This window comes from Phyllosticta citriasiana (assembly GCF_038021145.1).
Source record: "Phyllosticta citriasiana strain CBS 120426 chromosome Unknown IWZ02scaffold_7, whole genome shotgun sequence".
NCBI lineage: Eukaryota > Fungi > Ascomycota > Dothideomycetes > Botryosphaeriales > Phyllostictaceae > Phyllosticta > Phyllosticta citriasiana.
Window position 1 is genome coordinate 639,479 of NW_027117284.1, and position 22,847 is coordinate 662,325.

Below are 22,847 nucleotides of genomic sequence, written 5' to 3' on the forward strand. Positions count from 1 at the left end.
ACGAGCTCGCCGCAGTCCCCAAACCAAAGGGCAGAACCGGCACTCTAAAAGAGGTAGCTATCGTGGCGCCTTCCCGCAAAGCCTCGTTTTCGAAGGCCACGAGCAGCTCGTCTGCCTCTCCATTTGCAGACTATGGCAGCATGGACGGTGCTGCCGATGTCGACACTCCAGGCACAAGCTACTCCAACACCCCCGCTCCTTCAATGTCGTCCAAGAGGAAGAGAGCCAGTCGGCAAACACAGCAGACATCTCGTGACGAGGAGCTTGCCCGGATCCTGCAAGAAGAAGAGTACACCGGGCAGACCAGCAGCAAGCGTGCCAAGCTAGCCATCAAAGATAGCGACGATGAAGAAGAAGAAGAAGACCTGTTGCCGTCTCGGTCGAAGTGTTTCGAAATCTTGGACACTGACGAGGAAGACTTGTCGAGTGTGCCTGACACGACGGCGGAGTCTGATGACGACTTCGTGCCGCTTTCTCCCGGTGACAAAGGCAAGGGCAAAGCAATTCCCGCTGCTGATGTCAAGGGCAAAGGAAAGGCCGTTGCGAACGTTAAGGGCAAGGGAAGGGCTGATGCTTCCTCCCATTCAACCCCCCGTGGCCGTGCCAAAAAGCCAATCTTAATCGACTCCGACAACGACGGTCTAATTAACATCGATAACTCGGACAACGCCGAATTCAGTGACTCTGACGAGGATGACGAGGATGACGTGCCGCTGATTGAAAGATCTGGCATTAAATACAAGACCACAAAGCAGGGTTATCAAGCTCCTGTACTCTCTGATGCAACTCGACAGCGGCTTCAGGACGAGTACTCAGCAATGGACATACGCGTGCGTAGGAAGCGGCGAAACCGGGACAACTGGGAGCGCTCGCACCCGGAGATCAAGACCATGTGGAAAGAACTCGAAAAAGTTCCCACCATTCCCGCCGAGCAAGCTCCTCAGCCAGAGTCGATCACCCGCAAGCTCAAGTCATTCCAGCTCGAGGGCCTCAACTGGATGATCAAGCAAGAGCAGACAAAGTGGAAAGGTGGCCTGCTTGGCGACGAGATGGGTAAGTTGTGATTCTCTGCATACCACCAAACTGTTGCTGAACACCTCTAGGTATGGGTAAAACCATTCAAGCCGTTTCGCTCATCATGTCGGACTACGATCGTGTCCGCATCCCCACTCTTGTCGTGGTGCCTCCAGTCGCACTCATGCAGTGGTCTAGCGAGATCAAGGAATACACCGATGGCAAGCTCAAGGTCCTCGTCTTTCATGGATCCAACACCAAGTCGAAGAAACAGTTTTCGTCGACCAAGGAACTGAAAAAGTTTGATGTCATCATCATCTCCTACAACACTCTGGAGTCACTCTATCGCAAGGAGACAAAGGGATGGTCTCGTGGAGAAGACCTTGTGAAGCAGGCGTCGCCAATCCATGCCATGGATTTCCACCGCATCATTCTTGACGAGGCGCACTGCATCAAGACCAGAGTCACTGGTTCTGCAAAGGCTTGCTTCGCGCTCAAGTCCAAGTACAAGTGGTGCCTCTCAGGAACACCAGTGCAGAACCGGATTGGCGAGTTCTTCTCTCTCCTCCGATTTCTCGAGATTCGTCCGTTTGCAGACTACTTCTGCAAGTCTTGCAGTTGTGCCCAGCTGCACTGGCACGTTGACGAAGAGTACAAGTGTACCCACTGCGGCCACGCAGCCGCTCAGCACCTTTCGGTCTTCAATCAGGAGCTGCTCAACCCCATTACAAGTGATGACCCCGACTCGAGGAGCAGGGCTCTCGACAAGCTCCACCTCATCACTTCTCGAATCATGCTGCGCAGAATGAAGCGCGATCACACGAGTTCCATGGAGCTGCCGCCCAAGGAAATCAAAATTCACAACGAGTTCTTCGGCGAGGTCGAGCGCGACTTTCACACGAGCATCATGACGAATTCGAAGAGAAAGTTTGACACGTATGTGTCTCGAGGCGTCATGCTCAACAACTACGCCAACATCTTTGGCATGATCATGCAACTGAGGCAAGCCGCCAACCACCCGGACTTGATCTTGAAGAAGAAGGCGGAGACGGGCCAGAACGTGCTCGTCTGCAACATTTGCGACGAGCCAGCCGAAGATGCCATCAAGTCACGCTGTCACCATGAATTCTGCAGGTCCTGTATCAAGGACTATGTTCAGACGTGCAAAGGATCCGAGGAGGGCGCTGGCGCTGACTGCCCCCGTTGCCACATTCCCCTCTCGATTGACCTCCAGCAGCCCGAGATCGAGCAAGAGGAGGATCTCGTCAAGAAGAATTCCATCATCAACCGCATCAAGATGGAGAAATGGACGTCGTCGACAAAGATTGAGATGCTGGTCTATGACCTGTACAAGCTTCGCAGCAAGAGGCAGACGCTCAAGTCGATCGTCTTCAGCCAATTCACGTCGATGCTGCAGCTGATTGAGTGGCGTCTCCGTCGCGCAGGCTTCAACACGGTCATGCTTGATGGCAGCATGAGTCCCACTCAGCGTCAAAAGTCGATCGAGTACTTTATGAACAATGCCGACGTTGAAGTGTTTTTGGTTTCGCTCAAGGCCGGTGGTGTGGCTTTAAACTTGACCGAGGCATCTCGAGTCTTCATCGTTGATCCGTGAGTACTTTTTGGCCCTGTTGTTGATCCTTGCTGACAATTCCAGGTGGTGGAATCCTGCAGCCGAGTGGCAGAGCGCCGACCGCTGCCACCGCATTGGTCAGAAGCGTCCCTGTGTCATAACTCGGCTGGTGGTCGAGGACTCGGTCGAATCACGTATTGTGATGCTCCAGGAGAAGAAGGCCGCTTTGATCAGCAGCACGGTGAATCAAGACAAGGTGGCCATGGAGAAGCTCACGCCCGAGGACATGCAGTTCCTCTTCCGTGGCACCTAGCCTAGGCTTGCAGTACCTCAAAAAACCCAAAACAATGATGCGGCGACGATTGCTATTCTGGCTTTTTACACTACCGTCTTTGCTTTGCACATGGGTTTGCTGGTAGAGAAAGTTTCTTTGCTCGGAGGAGGAAGAAGAAGAAGAAGAAGAAGAAGAAGAAGAAGAAGAAGGCGACAGTTGGTGGGTCGATGGAAGACCAGAGACGAGGTTTGCAATGGTAGGGCGGGCTATCAGCGATGAATATGGTCGTGGTCGAGTGTTGCCTCTGACTTCCCTGAAGGTATATAATTATTGCTTCTTCAGACACGGGCGAATGCAGCTTCATGTGCATTGGTGGAGCTGACATGGGCAGGCGCAGATCAAAATGTCACAGACGGCAGGTCAGGTTAGGTACGTACCAGGCCAAGCATTGTGGCCATTGCAGCAACGTGGGAGACCAGAGCATCACCGCCACAGCTGGTCGACCCCACCCGCCACAACACCAACAACCAATTGTCCGTCCCGCGCGCTACACGTGGGCTACAACAGCTTCAATCGACTGTTGATCCTTTTCGTTCTCCCCGGCCGCTTCCGCCCACTTGTCTCGGCCAATCAATACCCCATGGACATGGATCCTCTCGTCGATTCCAATGCTCCCCACTGCCGCTGAAGCCCGTCTATGCTGCCGCCTCTCTTTCTTTTCCGGACCATGCTGCGCAATCCTCTCAGCCCCATCCTGTCACACAATGTCTCGGACGGCACGGTGCAGCCTGCCGCTAGATATTGCCCCCCATTCCCCGTACCGCATCAATTCCACTGCTCCTCGACTTTGTCCCACCAAACCCGCCGCTTCCCGCCTGATCCTGATCGTCGCAGTCTTGACCTAACCTTTCTCTTGGCCCTGTGTCGCGTGCTTCTGAGCCTTGCAAGGCGAGCTTGGGCGCGCTCCAAACCGAGGCAAGTTTTAGGCTCATCTTTCTTCCTCTGGCCCAAAGCCAGGATCCGAGCTCTTGTTTACTCGCATCATGTAAATACATGCGCTGACCAGGGTGCCAGACTTGCGTTCCTCTTGAATTCTTTTCTTGCTGCTTTGGACTGCGTTGTGCAACTTCATCTCGACGCCACAATGGCAGGGCTACCGAGCATTGGGGACATTCTCATGCTGTCCCAGACTGCCTGGAAGATTGGCCGAGCCTTCTCATCTAACCGCCGCACCGTTCCAGCCGAATTCCTCAATGTCGAGGCCGAAGCTAGCGGTCTGTCAAAGACCCTGAAGCTGCTGGCCGAGACCTTGTTCTCTGACGACAGTTACGGAAGCCATGACGATGATACCGGGAGCCTCCTCATTTCACGCGCGAGTACCGAAACCCGTCGTGGCGTTGACCTGATTATCAGTAGCTGCAGTCAGACGCTCAGAGACCTGGACAACTTGGTCGAAGAATATCAACTAACCCGGCGCAATCGCACCAGTGGCGGATGGAGTGTGGAGCGCAGCTGGAGCGAGCTGGTGCTTGAAAACTACAAGAAGATGGCATGGTCCACAGGCGGCGGCAACATCGAAGTCTTGCAATCTTTGCTCAACATGCACAAAAGCTGCATCTCCTTGACCATCAACGCACTTCAAAGGTTTGTTTGTACCTATATCGAAATTATGAGCTTTACTCTGACTAACGTGGCTATCCAGTCGGAGCCTGGCAAGGCTGGAACTGGCAGTCATTTCAATAGCTCAAAAAGTCGACTCCGTCCACAGCGATAAGTCGGACGATGATTTGTCTGCCCGCATACAAAAAGTCAACTCTACCATCGTCGCCCTTGCAAATAATAGTCCAAGCCTGGCAGCTCAGCCCGAAAGCGCACTTTCCGAGTCTCCGGCCTGGGCGAGTCCGTTGTTGAGCCCAATGCCCGAGTCGTTCCGGCTGGAGCATTCGAGATCCGTCAGATCGAACACCCAGTCTTGGACATCCTTTGATCACAGGCGCACGTCACACGCACCGAGCGACATAAGCAACACGCCATCCTTGTCAGATAATTCTGACAGAAGCTCTGCTGTTCATCACAATACGTCAGGATCACCAAACAGACGTCGACCAAGCGCGCGCTGGCAGAGCATCAGCTCTGTAGAGCAGCTCTCTGCAACGGAGGAAGTAGAGACCTTGCGGCAGTCTCGGGAAGCCACACCTCCATTTTGTCCGACCATGCCGCTGGACCCTGAAGACTCTCTGCGGCCAATGCCCTTGGCCTGGACCAAGTTTGGGAGAGTGGGAAGGGGAAGATCAAGATCCGAGTCCACGACTGCAAGTCAACAGGAGGCATTTGAGCGTGCCGCATTTAGAGACTCGGCCATCCTGTGTGAAATGTATGTTGTACTCATCTCAATCACGGACAGTCAGCTGAATCTTCCAGTCGCGCGACCGAAGTCGAATATCTGCAGCCCCTCAAAGATGAGACCAACCCATTTGACGTGGAAATGGGTACTGCCATGAAATCCGCCCGCATCCTGATTGTGCGTCGGCGCGGTACCCGACAGGACGGGCACTTCAAATTCACCACCAGCATATGGGCGCTCTCAGACGATAACAAAGTCCGTATGCAACAAAAGCTTCCAGAGAACGAAGCGCCATCGTCTCTACCTCCAAGGCCGCAAGCACCCAATATTTCACCCCACGAAATCATCCCCTTTGCCTCTTATTTTTCGCCTAACAAAGTCAGCATTGCACTGGTGTCTTTGCTGCGGTTCCATGGAAGTACGTTTGGTGCGGCACCCGTCAAGGAAGACAAGACGAGCTGGGTCAACTACGTCTTCGAGGATGTCAAGTCAGCGACACTCTTCCAGAGCGAGCTCTTTGGCCGCCAACTCATCGGAGCCTTCAAGACGGAAAAGACGCTCCGCCTCCACGACGGGCTGTCCGGCGTCCTCGCCTACCAAGAGCAAATGTGCGGCATGGAGTCACTTCGTCTCTGGCGCGACATTGGCTTCGGTGGAGCCGCAACGAGCAGTCCTGCTCCGTCTCCTTATTCCTACCACCACCGCCAGCAGTCCACAGAGGAGAAGGAGAAGGCCCCGCCGCCGCCGGACAGGATATTTGCCATGATCCACTACACGGCAGCTTTCCGTCCCGGCTACTTTGTCTTCAGCGTCAACGACCCGCAGCACCCCTTGCGCATCAAGGACGACGGTGGCAGCAAAGAGGTCAAGATTCGCGGGCTCCGCGTGCCGCTGGACCCGGAAACGTCGCCGCAAAACAGCGGTATCATCGGCCCAGCGGCTCCCAAAGTCGGCCCGAGGACATCGTTTTCCATGTCGATACTGAATAGTCCGACGACCGGTGGCGAGCCGCCAGAAAGAGGCGATGAAGCACTGTCTCCTTCGACGGGTCAGGGCCAGGGGGCCAAGAAGGAGAAGCTCGACGCCAAGAAGTGGATCACAGGTGCTCGCATAGAATTTGCGACGGAGCTCGAGAAGAGGCTGTTTTTGGAGAAGGTGAAAGAGGTGCAGGCGGCGCCCGCGTCGCCGACGGAGGCGATGTGGTTGGATGGGGCCGGCCATTAGGGAACATGACCATTGGCGAGAGTTGGACAAGCCATTATTGCTGGTTGATGAAGCGATGCTTTCTTTTCTAAGTCTTTGCTCTGTATTATACCCCAACCCACGACTTTTTAATTGGAGAGAGCAACGTACGTACAAAAAGAGGACGACAAAACCAAAAAGAAAAGGCAGGGTTTCGAACGAACTCGGACCGGAGCACTATGGTGAGTTGCGGCTGCCGTTAAACCGGTATGCCATGCACATGAACCACCGCGTATCCTCTGTTCGAATTGCCCTACTCAATCCTAACTAGACGGCCAAACTTTCGAAATATAAAGCAACCTAGGCAGGTCTGGCAACTTCGGAGGAGAAGACATTATCATTTAATTCGTACATGGTGACGAGCGCACGGGATCTACGGTAGATATGAAGTTACGTCCATCAAAACAAAGCACGAAGCCTCTCAACTGTGAGAGTCCAGGAGTATAAACATCAAACCAGGCACTGCCTGATTCAAGTCCACCTCACCCTGCCCCTGCTCGCACACCTCGAAGCCGACTCCGCCTCCTCAACATCCATCTCGGAATAATCCATCTCCGAGTCGTCGACCTCGACGACGCTCTCGCGCCACAGCGGGCCATCCTTCATCATCATCATCATCATTTTCTTCTTCTCCAACTCCCCGTCGCTCCGCATGCTCAGGCGCGACGACGCGCCAGGCCACCTCCTCTCATTCTCGACGGCGGGGGCCCACTCGCCGACCTTCTCGCCCGCGGCCACGGCCGCCGCCGACGCGAAGAAGACGGGCGTCGCCACGCGCGGGCCCACGCCGACCAGGTGCGCGGCGGCGCGGCGCCGCTTGGCCGCGGCGCGCGTGTCCTGCGCTGCGACGTCGGCCTCGCGCTCGCGCCGCCGCGCCCGCCGCAGCTGCAGGCACGACATCAGCGCCATGGTGAAGAGGCCGCCGATGACGAAGACGGACATGATGATGATGGCGGCCAGGAGGCCGCCCGAGATGGCCTGCTTGGGGGGTGGAGTGGCGGTGGGGGAGGCGGCGGCCGTCGATGTCACGGCGGGCAGCGTTGTCGTTGTTGTGCTGCCTGGGTGCGGCGTTGTTGTTGATGTGAAGGTGCTTGTTGGCGGTGGTGATGGTGCCGCCGTCACCGTCATGATGACCATGGTTGATGTGTCTTCCTCGCCTCCCTCGGTTTGTGCGAGGGCCAGCGCTGCTGCCGTCGTGGCATTTGAAAGCAGAACGAGGATGGGGAGAAGTGTGCGGGTTGCCCGGAGCATGTTGCTTCGAGACGGGGACCGCATGCTGGGAAGAATGTTGATATGTATGGAGGCGTGCCTCATTTGGAATATTATGCAGTGGTCGTATTACAGTAGTGACTAGTCGGTCTGTCCGTTCTCGTGGATTCGGCTTCGAGTCGTATCCGTCAATGGGAATTAATATTAAGGATTATTTCCAAGCTCTTGTTGACTTCAAGGCCAGAGAGATTTGTATTTCCTTCCAGAGGAATAGACGAGGAGCTCTCAAAGCAAATGATATCTATTCGGCGAAAGAGAAAAAGAGTGCAACAAACAAGTGCAAAGGAGAGTAAGAAATTAGAAAAAAGAGATCGTAGAAATTCCAGTCACCTACTAAACATTGCATCCGCGGAAGTACGCTCGACGTATATATAAACATCACAGGCTTCGAATCCAAACAGAAAAGCTCCGACACTACCCCAGAGCCAAACGCGCCATCTACGAAAGTTTGTTGTGCTCGATCACTCCCCTAGGCTGCGCATCCCGCAGTCGAAACAAGACCAGCTTGCAAGTGATGCTGTTTTGGCACGTCGAAACAGAGCTTCGACGCAGTCGCACGTTGCGGATCTCACACCTTAATTTCGGGTTGCTGAGGTGGTGGTGGCTAAGCGGGGGGCGAAAGCGCCGCCCGCGCGTTGGTGGGCTCGGAGGCGCTTTGCTGCAGTCTGGTCTGGACTGACTCCATATAGGGAAGCGTAGTGGTTCCCGTGGTTTGAGCCTCTCCAGGTTATATGTGATGCTCAGATGGCAGTTTGAAAACCCCCTTTTCCTCGAGTGGATAGAGCGTCTGTCGTTCTACGCGAGCAGTCAGTGAAGCTAGTCATTTGCAACTGTTTGCAAACTAGCCGATTTGTTACAAGAAAAAGTTTTGTTCTCAACATGTTTTCCAACTGCCGTATGAGGAAAAGTTCGGGCAGTTTTTGAGGTCTTGTGGCTGCGTCCAGGTGAGCCGTGTGTAGCCGGTCGGCGTCTGAACTTTTGACGGCGGCGACTCGCACGGGTTGATGCAAAGCGAAGGAAGTGCACTAGAACCTGGAAAGCGCCTTCGAGCTATTTTTCCCGTGTAGAGGCGCATTCCAATTGGTTCTTGACCTCGGCCCTTGGCCAAGCCACATACCACCTGACTTGTGGACAGCTGTTGTCAGTCCACTCTCACCCCTCTTTGTGCGCGGTGTATCGAATATTGAGAACCCATCAACGAAATGCTGGAGCGACGAACGTTTCATGCTTGTGTATTTGGGGTATCTCGAAGAGACTGCAACATCTAGCCAACAGTCCCAGAACGTGCAACCGACCCATGACTCTTGAACATGACCCAACTCCTAGTATACATGCGTATATGATATCCTGCACCAAGCAAAACGCCTCCCAATGCTTCCGTAACAAGATGGACCCGGAAATCGTTAGAAGATGCCTATGCGCTGGCCCCAGCCTTCGGTCTTGGGGTTCACGAGAATCTGGTATGGAAATGGGTTCGTGTCGGTCGTCGTGATGGGTGGAATGTGGTCTTTGTCTTTGCTTACGATGGACACAATCTTGAGGGCGGTCTTTTGCAGGCTCTTTTCCATGGCGCGGCGCACTTTGATCACATCGGTCTCAGTCCGTGGCGTAGCGAGAGTCACATCGAGCATCCACATCTCCCAGCAGATCTCCTCGTCCCCTCGACCTTTGCCCAATGTGCCAAAGGGGAAGTAAGACTTGCGGCGGCGTTTCTCAAAGAACTGTATGGCCAGCTGGCCTCGACCGCGCTGCTGGTGGCCGGTGCCTGTTTCGAGGGCGCGCACCAGCGCCGTTGCGCGCTGATCGATCAGCGTGTCCAAATCAACGTCGTCGATGGCTGGCAAGGTGAGATCGAGCAGATCGCGGTGGAGTGGGGTGACGGGCGTAAAATAGCGATGGAAGAAGATGGTGTGCAAAATGGCTGCGATGGGCCGTCAGCGAAAATTAGGAATGAATGGGCAGAAGAGCGTCTACCTTTGACAATATCCTTGACGCAGGTCGGGTCCGCAAAGACGTCGAGCGTGTACTCTGGCGGCCGTCGCGGTTCCATGGTCATGGTGGCGGCGGCGGCGGACTGGATGGCTGTGCTGTGCTTGGACAGGCAGAGGGATCGGGACACAAGGCCAAGGGTCGCGCAGCGGGTAGGCAGGTAAGTGGGTTGGGTGAAGTTCAGTTGGGTGTGGCGACTAGGGGAGGACGATGACGATGAGGAGGACAGTGGGGTAGATCAGATAGATCAATACCTCAGGTTGGAAGTGCGGGCGGGATGAGCATGACGAGTCAGCGACGGCCCGACGACATCAACGCATCGCGGGCCTCGGCTGCCAACCACCCATCCACCACCGCCCTCCAGTCCAGCCCAGTCCTCGTGGTCTACGTCGCGCGCAACTGAACACATCACTTGACATGAGACGCCCACCATGATAACTGCTACGCGCCAATGGTTCAGGCGCAACCGCACAAATTTCGCCGTCGGCGCTGGTCTGCTGGGCGCCGGATATCTCGCTGGCCAGTATCTTTTGAGCAAACTCACCGAGGCGCGTCAGCGCATGAGCGACGACCGCATCGCCCGTGAAAAGTATCCTGCAATCCCTGCCGTAGCGCTGAGATGACACGATGGCTGACCTTCCCCTTTAGTTTGCGTCGTCGTTTCGAGCAGAACCAAGAAGACTGTACCTTTACTGTCCTGGCTATCCTTCCGACCGCCTTTGAGAACATTTTTGAAGCTCTTCCTGTCGAGCAGACCTTGAGCGAGCTGCAGAGGCAAAAGGCCGAGCGACTGCAGCGCAGCGTGGCCCCATCGGACATTGCTTCAACGGATGCGCCCTCCGAAGCCCCCAGCGCCAACGACGACGACAGTCGCAGCTTGAAGAGCTTCCAAAGCGAAAGCATCGTGCACGCCAGCCAGGTTGTTGATGGCAACAATGGAGATGGATCTTCTCAAACCCCGCTCAGGCCCAAGAAGAGCAAAGCGCAGTTATGGAACGATATGAAGATCAATTGTGAGAGCTTGTTCGGTGGCGCTTAGGCCTGGAACTGACCCTGGACAGCTATTGCGCGCGCATTTACTTTACTCTACACGCTATCCCTCCTCACTCTCTTGACACGAATCCAGCTCAACCTCCTCGGCCGTCGCAACTATCTTGCCAGCGTAGTCTCTCTTGCCTCGCCGCCCACGCACGGATCGCGCATCAGCTTAGAGAACCACGATGACGACAATTTGGAGCAATCATACGGTAACGACTTTGAGACGAATCGCAAGTACCTGTCATTCAGTTGGTGGCTTCTGCATCGAGGATGCAAGGACATCATGGAAAGGGTACTCGAAGCTGTGAAAGAAGTCTTTGGTCCTCTCAACCCGCGCGAGGAAATCAGCTTGGAGCGGCTATCCGAGTTGACTTTGGAAGTACGCAAGAAGATTGAGGGTGGTACTGAGGAAGAGCGCAGGTATATATCAGTTCCATCATGTCCACATTGCTCTACTGACCTTGCGCCAGAGCCTCCAAGTGGTTACCCTTTCTGCTTCCTCCATCAGAGCAAGAAAACCTTGTCCTCACCGAATCAGGCATGACGCCTGACACCGACCCCGACACTTCGAATACTAACACCAACAATGTAACACCGTTGCGCCGTCTTCTAGACGAAACCTCCGACATAATCGACTCGCCTTCCTTCTCTCACGTCCTCACCCTTACCCTTGACGCCACCTTCTCCGTGCTCATCGACAACAAGATCGCTACCCTCTCTTATCACTTGCCACCCGTCTCCGCATCCACCGCCCGCATTGTCGAGCTCACAGATCCCCAATCGGCAAAGACGAAAGTGGCTAACACCCTCGCCGTCTTCTGCCGCCAAGCGCATGCCATTGGGTCGGGTGCTGACAATGAGTATCTGGCAGCCATGGAAAATGTGAGAGACCTCGAAGCCTTTGCCGCCGTCGTGTACAGCAGCAACTTTGAGTTTGAGCCGCCCGAAGATGCAAGCAAAGGCAGCGGAGGTGCAGAGACGCGGCCAACAACGGGACAGACATCGGCAGAGGACGCGGCTGCCAGTTTGCTACTGGGCGGCGACGTGAGCATTGTTGAGAGGGAGGAAGGCGGAGGCGGAGAGTTTGAGGCCGCGTGGGGAAAAGCGTTGGCGAGGGAGGACGGCAAGGACAGTTGAGGCTCATGCACCTCCACAGCATGGCAGCATTGACACGGAGACAGGAGAGGCCGTGCAGTGGACGGAAGAAGAGGCAACTTACGCAGCACAGCGCTCCCGGTCGTTCTTGACCTGTTTCACTTCTCTGGTTCTTCTTCTTCTTCTTCTTCTTCTTCTTCCCAGCTGAGTCTGGGCATATGTACGAGTAACCACGCACGCACGCACGCGACACACGACCATTTTCACACCCGCCAATCTTGTTTATATCGCATCGCTATACAGGCGACCCGAACGGACGGATGAAGACTCTGCACCTACCTCCCGATACCCGCAAACACTTGGACAATGCAATACGATTGAACAATGGAAGAGAGCATTATTTTGACAGACTGATCGTGATAGCAAGGAAAATGAGGTTCGACTCGAAAAAGTGAAAAAGGAAAGCAGAATACTTGCTCACCTATTCGTAACTTTTCCATCGATTCGCCCAACACGATCTACGTATGCACCCTCCCGTCCATCCGTCCATCCGTCCATCCACATGGTCATGTACTGGAGTGAGTGCATGCACAAACTCCTGCCAGTCGATAATCCTTCCCGCCCACCCACTACCCACCTGCCTGACCTTGCCTCACATTACCTTAACTTTCCCGCCCGTGCATGCTGCGTGTCGTCGCCTTAGCCTTGTTAGGTAGCCTCGGCCTTCTTTCCCTCCTCTCTTTCCTTTGACAAAATGCCGTCCGCCGTGTCGGGGAGCGAGCTTGTTGACGGGATTCTACACCACCCACTTCTTTTTGTTTGCGGTGAGCTATCTAGCCAGCTAGCTAGCTAGCTAGCTGGCTGGCTGGCTGGCTGGCTTGGCTAGGTAGGTAGGTAGGTAGGTAGGTAGGCAGTCAAACTGCTGCTCGAAGAATTGTCGAAATTATGCGCTTTTGTTGTGGATCTCTCTCTCTCTCTCTCTCTCCCTCTCTCTCTCTCTCTCTCTCGTCCACTCACATCTTTGGGAGAGAACTGAAATGCTTTATACTCACCACGATGGTATGTATATATACATATGCCTACTTCGTCCACATCTCATATGCTTGGCAGGCAGTCAGTCAGTCAGTCATTCAGCCAGTCATTCAGTCACTGGTTGCGTCAATGATTCGATCCGTTTGCCCCGTTCCCCGTTTCCCGCCTCGCTCCCTCCCGCCCGCTCTACTTGCCTTCCTTGGTTCCGCCCGCCCGCCCGCCCGCCCGCCCGCCTGCCTGCCTGCCTGCCTGCCTGCCTGCCTGCCTGCCTGCCTTAGGCAGTTTGCAGCACCGCAGCTAGCCGACGTCAGTTTGCGCCAATATTTCCCGCTCATGTTTCCGCTTTGCCCGTTTTTCGCCTCTCCGCCTTTCAGCGCTGCTGCTGCTGGTCTGGACAAGGCAGGATGCCGCCAAGCGCTTCGGGGTGGCAAGTGAGGCATGGCGTGGTGAGGCGACGGAGGAAAGACGGTAGGGCGGAATGGCGAGGAGTGGTGGTGATGGTCGATGGATACATAGTGATATTGGATGACAGACTGCAAGTGACGTTTTCTGACGCCGTGATTACCATGTGACGTGTGGGAATGGGTTGGTTAGCTGGCAGAGTGAACCGAAAGAGAAATTCTTCATGTGTCAAGTTGATGATGGCACTGATGGTGCTAGCGGTGGTTGGACTTGACATCCTAAGGCTGCGTGGTTAGCAAGTCAGTGCCTAGCGGTGTCTGACAGAGGTTTCCGCGGAGCCTTTGAGAAAAAAGAAAAAATGGAGGACTGAAGTACGCTTTAAGATGGTCGTGGCTTGAATTCATAGTGTCTCTGTGTCGTGAGCGTCTCCCTCCATAGAACACGGGAAATGACTGTGACTTCAGTCTTTGAAATTTTTTTTTTAATTTTTTTTTTTTTTTGGGTCGTTCCTGTCGGCCTACCTGCACAAAGCAAGCAGGGCTGGCAGCGAATAATGAGGCTCAACATCGACGATCAAATCATCTTTTTTCCTTCCCCGAAACCGAACGGACAGCCACGACAATCGGCTGCCAGATTGCACGACTCACGACTGGCTGATTTTTACCGACCTCGTCCCGTTGTACCACAGCACCATGAACAACTTGACTCGGTTGTCTTCAGACCAGGAGCCTAGTGCCGAAACCGTGCTTTGAAGATTGCTCGTGCCTGACCACCCCTTCGTACAACAAACCGCAATTGCGCGACTTGATCCGGCATCGTCATCGATCGATACCTGCTTGACTGATGATGACCTGAGAGACGAAACTCAATGCAATGAAGATTGGCCCCGCTGACATCACGCACGGCGAAGACAACGCCTTGGCTGAGGGTGCGCTTGACTCGCCTCGCCTGCCCTGCGCGGCGGCCGCGGCACTCCCTGCTGGCACCTGATACCGGGGACCTGGACGGCCTTCACCGGCAGTCCGTCCGGCTCCCGTAATCATCATCATCATCATCATCATCATCGTCACCCATCATCGCTTTCGGCTGCTTGCCTGGGACAGAGAGCAGCGCGACGTGTGTGTATGCGTGGTTGCGCCCAGACGTTGATGGACACCGCCGGCGCCTGCTGGCCCTGCCGACTCGTACCTAAGGACGGGTTAATGTCCCAGCGCTGTTGTGCCGCGGGCGGTCACGGACGACCATTTGTTGACAGAAGTCTCCGAGGGAATTTTTTTGAATGCGGTGTCGAGGAAGTGATGTGGTTACGTGGACACTTGCCTGCAAAGGGATTGAGATGAGCATCACGTACATGGATACTGTACCGATCTTAATGTCCAGCCAGACTGACTGACTGACTGGCAGACAGCAAACATGCCTGCGGACGCATGTAAGAAGGCACGCGCGTTTCCTTCATTCCTTCGATCACTTGTAGACAATGACGCATCACACCGTTGCAACCTGATGGCGGTGCCGACGTGATGGATGATTCTGGCCGATCACGACGCGCGCAGACCTTGTGGATGGCCTGGGGTCGGGAGACTTGAGACCTTTGGCGACGGGAGTAGGATCATGGGCACAGAAGCGAGCCGGGCGTGGAGCGTGCGTGCGGGCGGGCGGGCGGGCGGGTGTGAGGTGGAGGCGAGGCGACGGTGTCTGTGTCGTTGTCGAGAAAAGAGGAGCGACGCCGAGAGTGTGGTGGTTGCTTGGCCGTCGTTGGCGCCAAGTTGGAGTTTTGCTTCAACTTTCTTGTCGTCGACGACATGCGATCAGACGCACTTGACCCCACGGCATCATGTGCTTCCCCAGTCCCCAGACGCATCAGTAGCGCCGTTTGGAGAAGTCGGCCGTGCTTGCATCGCCACTCGCGTTTCCCCGCGGGGATTCGGTTCGGAGTTTCTGCGCTTGAATGTTTTGTTTGGCGACGACCGTCCGAAAGAAGACCTTAGCTACATGCAAAGGAGCCCAGTACCACCCGACGGGCCAACGGACATGTGGAAGAATGGATACGGGTGTCACCGGCGGCTACTCGTGACTGCCGCTACGCCTCTTGTTTGCGCTGCAGATTGCCACGCCCCCAACTCGACCGGAAAACCCGCGAGGCTGATGAGGGAAAAAGGAAAATGCTTTCGTACCTGTGATGAGTGAGAGGCAGAGTCGCGCAAAAGCGGGACCGTAGGCCCGTCCATTGGTGCCGCCCCCGGGACAGCACTCATCCGAATCACAATCCTTCTGATGGGAGTGTGACGGCGAGGTGGTGTCACGGAGAATTGGCTGCTAAATGCAACAAGCAGGCAGGCGTCATGAAAGAATCTGGAGAAGCGGGGAGGGAGGAGGGGAGCCCTTGGAAAGGCGGGGGGATGCGCTCACGAACTGCCAGGGCTACACGACGCTTTTGGCTCAACGACAACAACACGTCGACCGTTTTCGATTTAGACAGTTCCAGACCACGACGGCAACAGGCACCAATGCCTAGTCCCGATGCTAGCTTTTGTACAAGGAGCCTATCCACTTGCGCGTGCCGTGTCCTACTTTAGCCTGCGTCCATCAAACCACAGACCTGGCGACGGGAGAGTTGCAGTGCGGAGCCATGCGACGCCTGGTTCTGGCATGGCATGGAGCGCATCATTCCGTGCATTAGTGAGGCTCGAGATGGACGTCTGGCGAGCAGTCTACTGGCTCGCTCAAGGCCAAACCCCATGGAAGACCGACTCGTTTGGTCCATGATTGACGTCTTCATGCTCGCGCGAGACAGTGTTTGTTGATCGCAACAAAAAGTGCCGACAGGTGCAATTACTTGCATGTCGTCGATCCAAATAGATCATCCTGGGAGAGCAGCGAATGCGCATGCCGCATCGAGGCCTCGGATAGATTTGTTGTTTGAATTTTTTTTTCTTGCGCTCCAGCACCGAGGTTGTTAACTTTCAGGTACCGAAGCAGCAACTGACGCAGAGCCGCCTGACGATGGCGGTAAGCCGACCCAAGCTTCGCGCGGCAAAGCGCCTCGGGACAAGGGTTCCATGGACAAGCTCTCGTCAGACCTACCCCATATCTGACTCTGTCTTGCAAGGAACCGTTGGGCCTTGCATCAGCAAATATTCACGCGTCCAGTCCACCAAGGCATCCAGAGCAGCAAACAGTCGAGACGTTGGCACCGGGCCTGCCTTCCCCTTGCGCGAGGCAGAGCCAATAAGGCCGTAGTCATCGGTCTTTTTGTTGGTCAGCGATGGATGGGCGAGTCCACAAAAAAGTTCCGACCTCGATGGACGTTTTCGTTCGTGTCGTTTCCGACGCTTCGCTCCGTCTTGGCCGTTCAAGGGTCGCTTCGTCGTCAGCCGTCACCGACAAAAGTCGAACGAGGAGTAGCATTCCAGGAAGAGATCAGCGGCCTTGGACAACCAAGCATCAAGCCACTGACGGCCTGGCGGCAGGGATGCTCCAGGCTTGGACCACGCCGCAAATCAGAGGTCGAAACGAGGGTGCAGCGGGTGAGAAATTTTTCCTTCTCCGTAGCGGAAAGAGAAGTCATTCGCGGCCAAACGCCAGCCAGCAGCAGCCGTGGTGAGCATGACTTGTGCGCCATCTCGTTCAGTTCATTTTGTGAAAGGTGCTGGGCTGCACAGACGTGGAGCCTCTGTGCAGCAGTCTCTGTGCAGCCCAATTGCTGACACGCCCCCCCCACCGCTGGCGAACCATTCACGACGACAGACGACGACGACGACGACGAGGAGAGCTGGATGGAGTATGCGGGCATCGGACCGACTGTCTGTTGGCCCTACGCAGGCCTTGCCTGGGCATACACAACATGCGACGGGCTTCACGTGCGGCCAATTGCGAGATGAGATGTGGATAATGATTCACATGCATACAGGGACAAGGCAAGGTTATGGCACGCAGAGGGAAAAGGACTTGTGTATGGATTTGCGTTTGCGTCTGCGCCTACAGAGAGAGAGAGAGAGAGAGAGAGAGAGAGAGAGAGAGAGAGAGAGAGAGAGAGAGAGAAAAGGAATTAGAGACCCTGGATCTCAGCAGCAGAGACATGCAGTGCCGAGGCGGGCGGGTGGCGGAAGGGATGCCCAGAGAGGCAATCCACTGATAACACATGTCACTGGCGCGCGGATGCAAGAGCGGAGCGGCGTAGTAGCAGGAATGTAGGTTTACCAGATTGTAAATTATGCCGGGGCAGCGGTGGTGTCGGTGAAGGGGCTGGCGTGGAGCATTTGCTAGGTACGTACCTTACCTTACCTACCTTATCCTATGCGACAGCCAATGTGGGCGTCGTGTCCGGACGGCACCGGGGAAAAGGCGACGTAAGACCGAGAGGGCAGATGAGCAGCTAAGGTAAGGTAATGTAAGATGCAGTCGGGTGTGCACGCGGGGAGAGGCCAAAGAGAAGGAGGGAAAGACTGGAGACGGTGGAGCGCGAGACCCGCGCAGTCCCCACCGATGCTGAGAGTGCCGTGGCCCTGCGGCGGGGAGAAGCACGCAGGACTAAGGTAGACTGGACGGGACCGGAGCGAGGGTGATGTCAGCGCGAAACAAAAAAAATACCTAGGTAAGGAAATGTCTAACTGGCGGGAGTTTTTCAACGGCTGGGCACAAAAACGACAGGTTAGCCGAGGCCAAGCGTCGACGGACAGCCCTCTCTCCCTCCCTCTCTCTCTCGCTCTCTCTCTCACTCTCACTCTAGCACCAGCTTCAGTTCGGTTCGGGCCCTCGACGGCGCAGATCGCAGCGCCGACCTTCGAGGGTCTTGCAGATGCATTTGGCCGTCTCTGTGGGGGCCCCACGCCTCCCTAACCTAACCTCGTCCTGATGTGGCACTCTCCCCCGGCCAATGACGTTCGCCCTACCTTGGCTCAGGTCTCCTCCACCACCAGGTTGCATCCAACCCGCAATCGTTGCCAGAAACATGGACTTAGCTCGCAGGGATCTAGTGCCCCCCCCCCCCGGTCACCTCTCCGTCCACCATCATAAAGGATAAAGACCTCTCCTCTCCCCGGATCAACCTCGACTTGCTCCTTCAACCCTTCTTTGGTCCTCGTTCCCTCCGTGTAGCGCTACCACCACACGCGAGCTTTTCCCGGAACGCGAGCGGCTTCGTTTCCTTGGTACTGTGACCCGGGGTCCCATCACTTGCCTGGCTGGCTACCAGCAACAACCGACGTTAGCAACCAGGCATATATCTATAGCCTGCATCCCTCCACCGCCGCCGTCGTCCTCAACAGTCCTGTCTCACACCCAAAATGGCCGACAACAAGACTGAGCACGAGCTCAACGCCCACGCGGCGAGCTACTCTCCCCGTCCCAGTGACAATGTCATCAATGTCAAGGCTCCCAAGTTCTTCGGCTTGAGTGGCCGTCCTCTCAGTCTAGTCGTCTCGACCGTGGCTACCACCGGTTTCTTGCGTAAGTCGACCTGCTCCTGCTCCGCCCACTCCTCCATCCCCCATGCTGACGCTCCTCCACAGTTTTCGGCTACGACCAGGGCGTCATGTCGGGAATTATCGCTGCTGATCCCTTCAACGACTACTTTCCCGAGACCAAGGATGACAAGACTTACCAAGGTTTCGTTACCGCCATCTACGAAGTCGGTATGTATTAGTCAAAAATTTGATTTCAAAAATCCTCCGAGCTAACTGTTTCCAGGCTGTCTGTTCGGTGCTGTCCTCATGTTGATGGTCGGTGACAAGTTGGGCCGCAAGAAGGGTATCATCACTGGCGCCCTCATCATGATTTTCGGCGTAATTATCCAAATCTCCGCCGTCAAGGGCCACAAGGCCACGGCCCAGTTCATCATCGGACGCACCATCACTGGCTTTGGAAACGGCATGAACACCTCGACCATTCCCACCTACCAGGCAGAGTGCTCCAAAGGCACCAACCGCGGTCTGCTCATTTGCATCGAGGGTGGTGTCATCGCCTTTGGAACAATGATTGCCTACTGGATCGACTACGGCTGCTCTTACGGCTCGCAAGATTTGTCCTGGCGATTCCCCATTGCCTTCCAGGTCCTCTTCGGTCTCCTTGTCGCCATTTTCATGGTCGGCCTGCCCGAGTCGCCTCGCTTCCTCTTGACCAAGGACAGGCACGAGGAGGCCATGAGGGTCCTCGCTGCGCTCAACGGCACCTCTGTCGACGACGACGAGACCAAGCTGCAGGCTTCCGTCATCATGGAGAGCATTCGCGCTTCCGGTCACGCTGGCGGCAACACCACCTACGCTGACCTACTGACTGGCGGCAAGACCCAGCACTGCCGCCGCATGCTCATCGGTTCCTCGGCCCAGCTCTTCCAGCAGATTGGTGGTTGCAACGCTGTCATCTACTACTTCCCAATTCTGTTCGAAGACTCCATCGACGAGACCAAGAACATGTCCCTGCTCCTCGGTGGTGTCAACATGATTGTCTACTCCATCTTCGCCACCTCGTCCTGGTTCCTCATTGAGCGTGCTGGTCGCCGCAAGCTCTTCCTCGTTGGTACCGTCGGACAGTGCTTGTCCATGGTCCTCGTCTTCGCCTGTCTGATCCCCGGAGGCCCTGAGAACGCCAAGGGTTCCGCCGTCGGTCTCTTCACCTACATTGCCTTCTTCGGTGCCACCTGGCTGCCTCTGCCTTGGCTCTACCCCGCTGAGATTAACCCCCTCAAGACTCGCGCCAAGGCCAACGCTGTCTCCACCATTACCAACTGGACCTTCAACTTCCTCATCGTCATGGTCACTCCGGTCATGCTTGACAACATCAAGTGGGGCACCTACCTGTTCTTCGCCGTTGTCAACGCCTGCTTTTTCCCCGTCATCTACTTCTTCTACCCAGAGACTCGTGGCCGCACTCTCGAGGAGATTGACATCATCTTCGCCAAGGGTTACGTGGAGAACATGAGCTACATCACGGCCGCCAACCAGTTGCCCTTCCTCACCCAGGAAGAGATTGACGCCAAGGCCAAGGAGTACGGCTTCGTCAGCGACGAGGACGATGTTGAGCGCCGCGACGTTTCCAACGAGAAGGAGGGCGAGCTGGGCAACATGCACCCTGACAGCAGCCACGTCGTGTAAGGGGAGTAGCTCACTTACCGGGCGCTCTGGCATGCCAAGGCCCCTCATGATCTTTATCAACCCTTGCGGTTGACCGCCTCGAGCGCGAACATCAGTGGGCACGTGATCCACTGGTCCCAGCCTCTTCCATCCCGCCGCGGGAAAGAAGAAGCTTAGTCGCATCGCTACGGCGTTTTTCTCGCTTTAATGTCTTGTCCCCTTTTCCATCTTCTTTATACCAAACGGTGCCACACCGGCAGCACAGGTCTGACCGCTGGCTAGCTGGCCGGGCATGGGCCCTTTTCAACTTCGATGACCACAAGGACAAAAGAACAAAAAAAAAAAAAGAAAAAAAAAAGAAAGAAAGAAAATCTGATGGCGGATCCAATATACCCCCCTCATAACCCTCTCTCCCTGTCTAATTTTGCCGCTCGGCACGGCCCGAGAGGTCTCTGGGATGAGCTGAGGGACTTCTTTACGGGAAGCCGGTTGTTTCCTTTTCCTCCTTTTCTGAACTGAAACGAATTTGGATACCCATGATAGAACGAGACAGAAGACGAAAGAAGAAAAAGTCGACCATGGCGCTCTTGGAGAAAGAGTTTCGAACCGGTCGGCTTTGGGGGAAGGCCGGTGAAGGCATTTAGGTAGCTACTTACTAGCCTCCCTTTCGTGTATCCACGCATGCATGGAACGGCGTCTTGTCATTATCAACCAATCAAACCAATCGATCACGTCAGTCGATTAATGAATGGAATATTCGTCAACTCAACTCACTCGTTTCTCTCTCTTTTCGTGCGCGTCTCTTTTCTCTTCCTCTGCGCTTCATGTGTCTTGTTTGCTCAATTCTAGAGATAGCGTGACTAGAACAGACCGCAGAGTGGCAGAATACAACGATGCGTAGGACATTCTTTTCTCTTTATTTTCTCGCTAGCTTTGATGTTTTTTGACTTGGCTGCTGTCCACAGACGACACAACAGCAAAAAAGACGATGTGACGACCGACCCACTTGTCTCTCTCCCCCTGCCCTCTCCACTGTAAGATTCACAGATCGACGTGGCCTTTGCGGATTGCTTTCTTCATTACTCCTTGGAGAGAGCGCTACACCACATATATCTACAGATCCATCATGAATAAAACGACACAACCTCCTTCCGTCTCCAAGAAACAAACGGTGGCAATGCGAATGTTTGCGCCGTCATGTTACGCATGATTGGTCTATCGACTAAATCACTCGACCACTTGAGGATAGCTCAAGATGAACCAGGCTTTATGCCTTCCTTGGCAATGACAACTTCTAACCCTTTGGCTCCTTGCGCCTCTACTGCCTACTCCTAACACCATTCACGCATAGAATGATGATGACGACGACGACTCCTCCACACTAGCTCAGATGCCTCAAAACTCGGCAAAGCCGGCCAGCGCAAACGACGCGCCAAAGCTCAGCTTGAACGCCACGTTGTCCCGGATGGCGGAGCGCACGTCGACGTTCTTGGCGTACCGCTGCATGCGCTCGTACGGCACAATGTGGATGCCGCGGGACTCGATGAACTGGCGGAACGCCGGGGGTTAGTTGGCAATCGCGGATCTCGAGCATGAATTCATCGTCGAAGAGGATGAATAGGGGGTGGGATAAGGGAGGGCTGGTACCTGGACGCCAAAGACTAGCAGGCCAATGAGGAGAGCGAGCGGTTTGGAGAAGATGCCGACGGCGACGCCGCTGAGGAGGCCTATGGAGGAAGGAATGGGTTAGCGGGATGGTATGCTAGGTGTCGTTCCTGAATGAGGAGTAGCCAGGTGTTCCCTAGATTCCGTCTCTTGTACGCTGCCGCCACAAGTCCGATTGCCAACTTCGCGAGATGTCACCACCACCGTTGCCAATACCAAACACTTCTTTCTCCCTGGCAGAACAGACACCGCAGCCATGCGGGTTTGACGTACCCAATATGCTCCCCGAGCTAATCTGCTTCCAGACGGCCGGATTGACGCGGCCGTCCTTCCACACGGGCGTCCGCGCCTCGCGCGTGTGCTCGTTCAAGACGGGGATGGATGGTGGCGAGTCGCAGCGCAAAGGGCGCAATAGCGATTGCTGGTGTTGCCAGGGACGCAGCAGGAGGATCGGGGCGGAGACGAAGCAGGCGCCCAGGGCAAACGGCCGGAGGAGGTGAAGCGGGGAGGCCATGATGTGTGGGGGAGGGTTGGCGTTGGTCGATGGCGGAGGGAGCGTGGATGCGGAGGCGGAGCTGCGGAGAAGATGGGAGAGGGTCAAAAGCGTGGTCGGATGGATCAATTGATGAAATGGTCAGACAAGCAATGGGGTATCTACATGGTTTAGGAGGCGGCGGGACCTGAGCTTCATGTTCCGTTGCAGTCGGCTGCTGTCCGTTCGAGCGGTGGAATCGACCAGCGACGTCATAGGCGGTGGCAGAAACGGCGGGCGGTGAGTGCATCCGGTCGGCTAGAATCGGCAGTGCCCGATTCGCTGACCCCGCGGACTGCAATGCCCGA

The 22,847-nt window shown here is 55.4% G+C and overlaps 7 protein-coding genes across 7 annotated transcripts; 4 read left to right on the forward strand and 3 right to left on the reverse strand.

Annotated features, from left to right (window-relative positions):
• Nucleotides 1-140: 140 nt before the first annotated feature.
• IWZ02DRAFT_378229 (SNF2 family N-terminal domain-containing protein) lies at nt 141-2,900 on the forward strand (the record flags this gene model as incomplete). The annotated part of the gene is made up of 3 exons (XM_066764984.1): nt 141-1,053; nt 1,104-2,625; nt 2,672-2,900. 3 exons carry the CDS (start codon nt 141-143, stop codon nt 2,898-2,900), a joined length of 2,664 nt encoding a protein of 887 aa, XP_066622239.1.
• A 1,114-nt stretch (nt 2,901-4,014) lies between these two features.
• On the forward strand, nt 4,015-6,375 carry IWZ02DRAFT_352554 (uncharacterized protein; the record flags this gene model as incomplete). The annotated part of the gene is made up of 5 exons (XM_066764256.1): nt 4,015-4,505; nt 4,564-5,235; nt 5,283-5,885; nt 5,958-6,127; nt 6,227-6,375. Coding segments are annotated over 5 exons (2,085 nt in total), but the record flags the coding sequence as incomplete, so codon positions are not given.
• Nucleotides 6,376-6,672: 297 nt separating this feature from the next.
• Nucleotides 6,673-8,150, reverse strand: IWZ02DRAFT_519598 (uncharacterized protein). The gene has a single exon (XM_066770742.1). The coding sequence runs from the start codon at nt 7,759-7,761 to the stop codon at nt 6,919-6,921; it is 843 nt and encodes a 280-aa protein (XP_066622241.1). The 5' UTR covers nt 7,762-8,150; the 3' UTR covers nt 6,673-6,918.
• A 608-nt stretch (nt 8,151-8,758) lies between these two features.
• Nucleotides 8,759-10,076, reverse strand: IWZ02DRAFT_452217 (autophagy-related protein). The gene is made up of 2 exons (XM_066767577.1): nt 9,691-10,076; nt 8,759-9,637 (listed from the first exon to the last, which is right to left on the reverse strand). The coding sequence occupies exons 1-2, from the start codon at nt 9,770-9,772 to the stop codon at nt 9,120-9,122; spliced, it is 600 nt and encodes a 199-aa protein (XP_066622242.1). The 5' UTR covers nt 9,773-10,076; the 3' UTR covers nt 8,759-9,119.
• Nucleotides 9,997-12,121, forward strand: IWZ02DRAFT_272876 (Peroxin-3). The gene is made up of 4 exons (XM_066763518.1): nt 9,997-10,294; nt 10,354-10,718; nt 10,767-11,163; nt 11,214-12,121. Exons 1-4 carry the CDS (start codon nt 10,137-10,139, stop codon nt 11,878-11,880), a joined length of 1,587 nt encoding a protein of 528 aa, XP_066622243.1. The 5' UTR covers nt 9,997-10,136; the 3' UTR covers nt 11,881-12,121.
• A 6,213-nt stretch (nt 12,122-18,334) lies between these two features.
• IWZ02DRAFT_272961 (hexose carrier protein) lies at nt 18,335-20,552 on the forward strand. The gene is made up of 3 exons (XM_066763520.1): nt 18,335-18,720; nt 18,783-18,905; nt 18,961-20,552. The coding sequence occupies exons 1-3, from the start codon at nt 18,558-18,560 to the stop codon at nt 20,361-20,363; spliced, it is 1,689 nt and encodes a 562-aa protein (XP_066622244.1). The 5' UTR covers nt 18,335-18,557; the 3' UTR covers nt 20,364-20,552.
• A 689-nt stretch (nt 20,553-21,241) lies between these two features.
• On the reverse strand, nt 21,242-22,710 carry IWZ02DRAFT_452233 (uncharacterized protein). The gene is made up of 3 exons (XM_066767578.1): nt 22,281-22,710; nt 21,990-22,069; nt 21,242-21,890 (listed from the first exon to the last, which is right to left on the reverse strand). The coding sequence occupies exons 1-3, from the start codon at nt 22,519-22,521 to the stop codon at nt 21,738-21,740; spliced, it is 474 nt and encodes a 157-aa protein (XP_066622245.1). The 5' UTR covers nt 22,522-22,710; the 3' UTR covers nt 21,242-21,737.
• Between the last annotated feature and the right edge of the window lie 137 nt (nt 22,711-22,847).

Bases quoted from the DNA above. Each gene is read 5' to 3' on its own strand.
- IWZ02DRAFT_272876 (XM_066763518.1), top strand. From the start codon at position 10,137: ATGATAACTGCTACGCGCCAATGGTTCAGGCGCAACCGCACAAATTTC. The intron at 10,295-10,353 runs GTATCCTGCAAT...CTTCCCCTTTAG, and splicing joins GACCGCATCGCCCGTGAAAA to TTTGCGTCGTCGTTTCGAGC. The intron at 11,164-11,213 runs GTATATATCAGT...ACCTTGCGCCAG, and splicing joins GGTACTGAGGAAGAGCGCAG to AGCCTCCAAGTGGTTACCCT.
- IWZ02DRAFT_519598 (XM_066770742.1), bottom strand. From the start codon at position 7,761: ATGAGGCACGCCTCCATACATATCAACATTCTTCCCAGCATGCGGTCC.
- IWZ02DRAFT_272961 (XM_066763520.1), top strand. From the start codon at position 18,558: ATGGCCGACAACAAGACTGAGCACGAGCTCAACGCCCACGCGGCGAGC. The intron at 18,721-18,782 runs GTAAGTCGACCT...GCTCCTCCACAG, and splicing joins GGCTACCACCGGTTTCTTGC to TTTTCGGCTACGACCAGGGC. The intron at 18,906-18,960 runs GTATGTATTAGT...AACTGTTTCCAG, and splicing joins TACCGCCATCTACGAAGTCG to GCTGTCTGTTCGGTGCTGTC.
- IWZ02DRAFT_452217 (XM_066767577.1), bottom strand. From the start codon at position 9,772: ATGACCATGGAACCGCGACGGCCGCCAGAGTACACGCTCGACGTCTTT. The intron at 9,638-9,690 runs GTAGACGCTCTT...GGCCCATCGCAG, and splicing joins CGTCAAGGATATTGTCAAAG to CCATTTTGCACACCATCTTC.
- IWZ02DRAFT_452233 (XM_066767578.1), bottom strand. From the start codon at position 22,521: ATGGCCTCCCCGCTTCACCTCCTCCGGCCGTTTGCCCTGGGCGCCTGC. The intron at 22,070-22,280 runs GTACGTCAAACC...CTTCCTCCATAG, and splicing joins TAGCTCGGGGAGCATATTGG to GCCTCCTCAGCGGCGTCGCC. The intron at 21,891-21,989 runs GTACCAGCCCTC...GCGTTCCGCCAG, and splicing joins TGCTAGTCTTTGGCGTCCAG to TTCATCGAGTCCCGCGGCAT.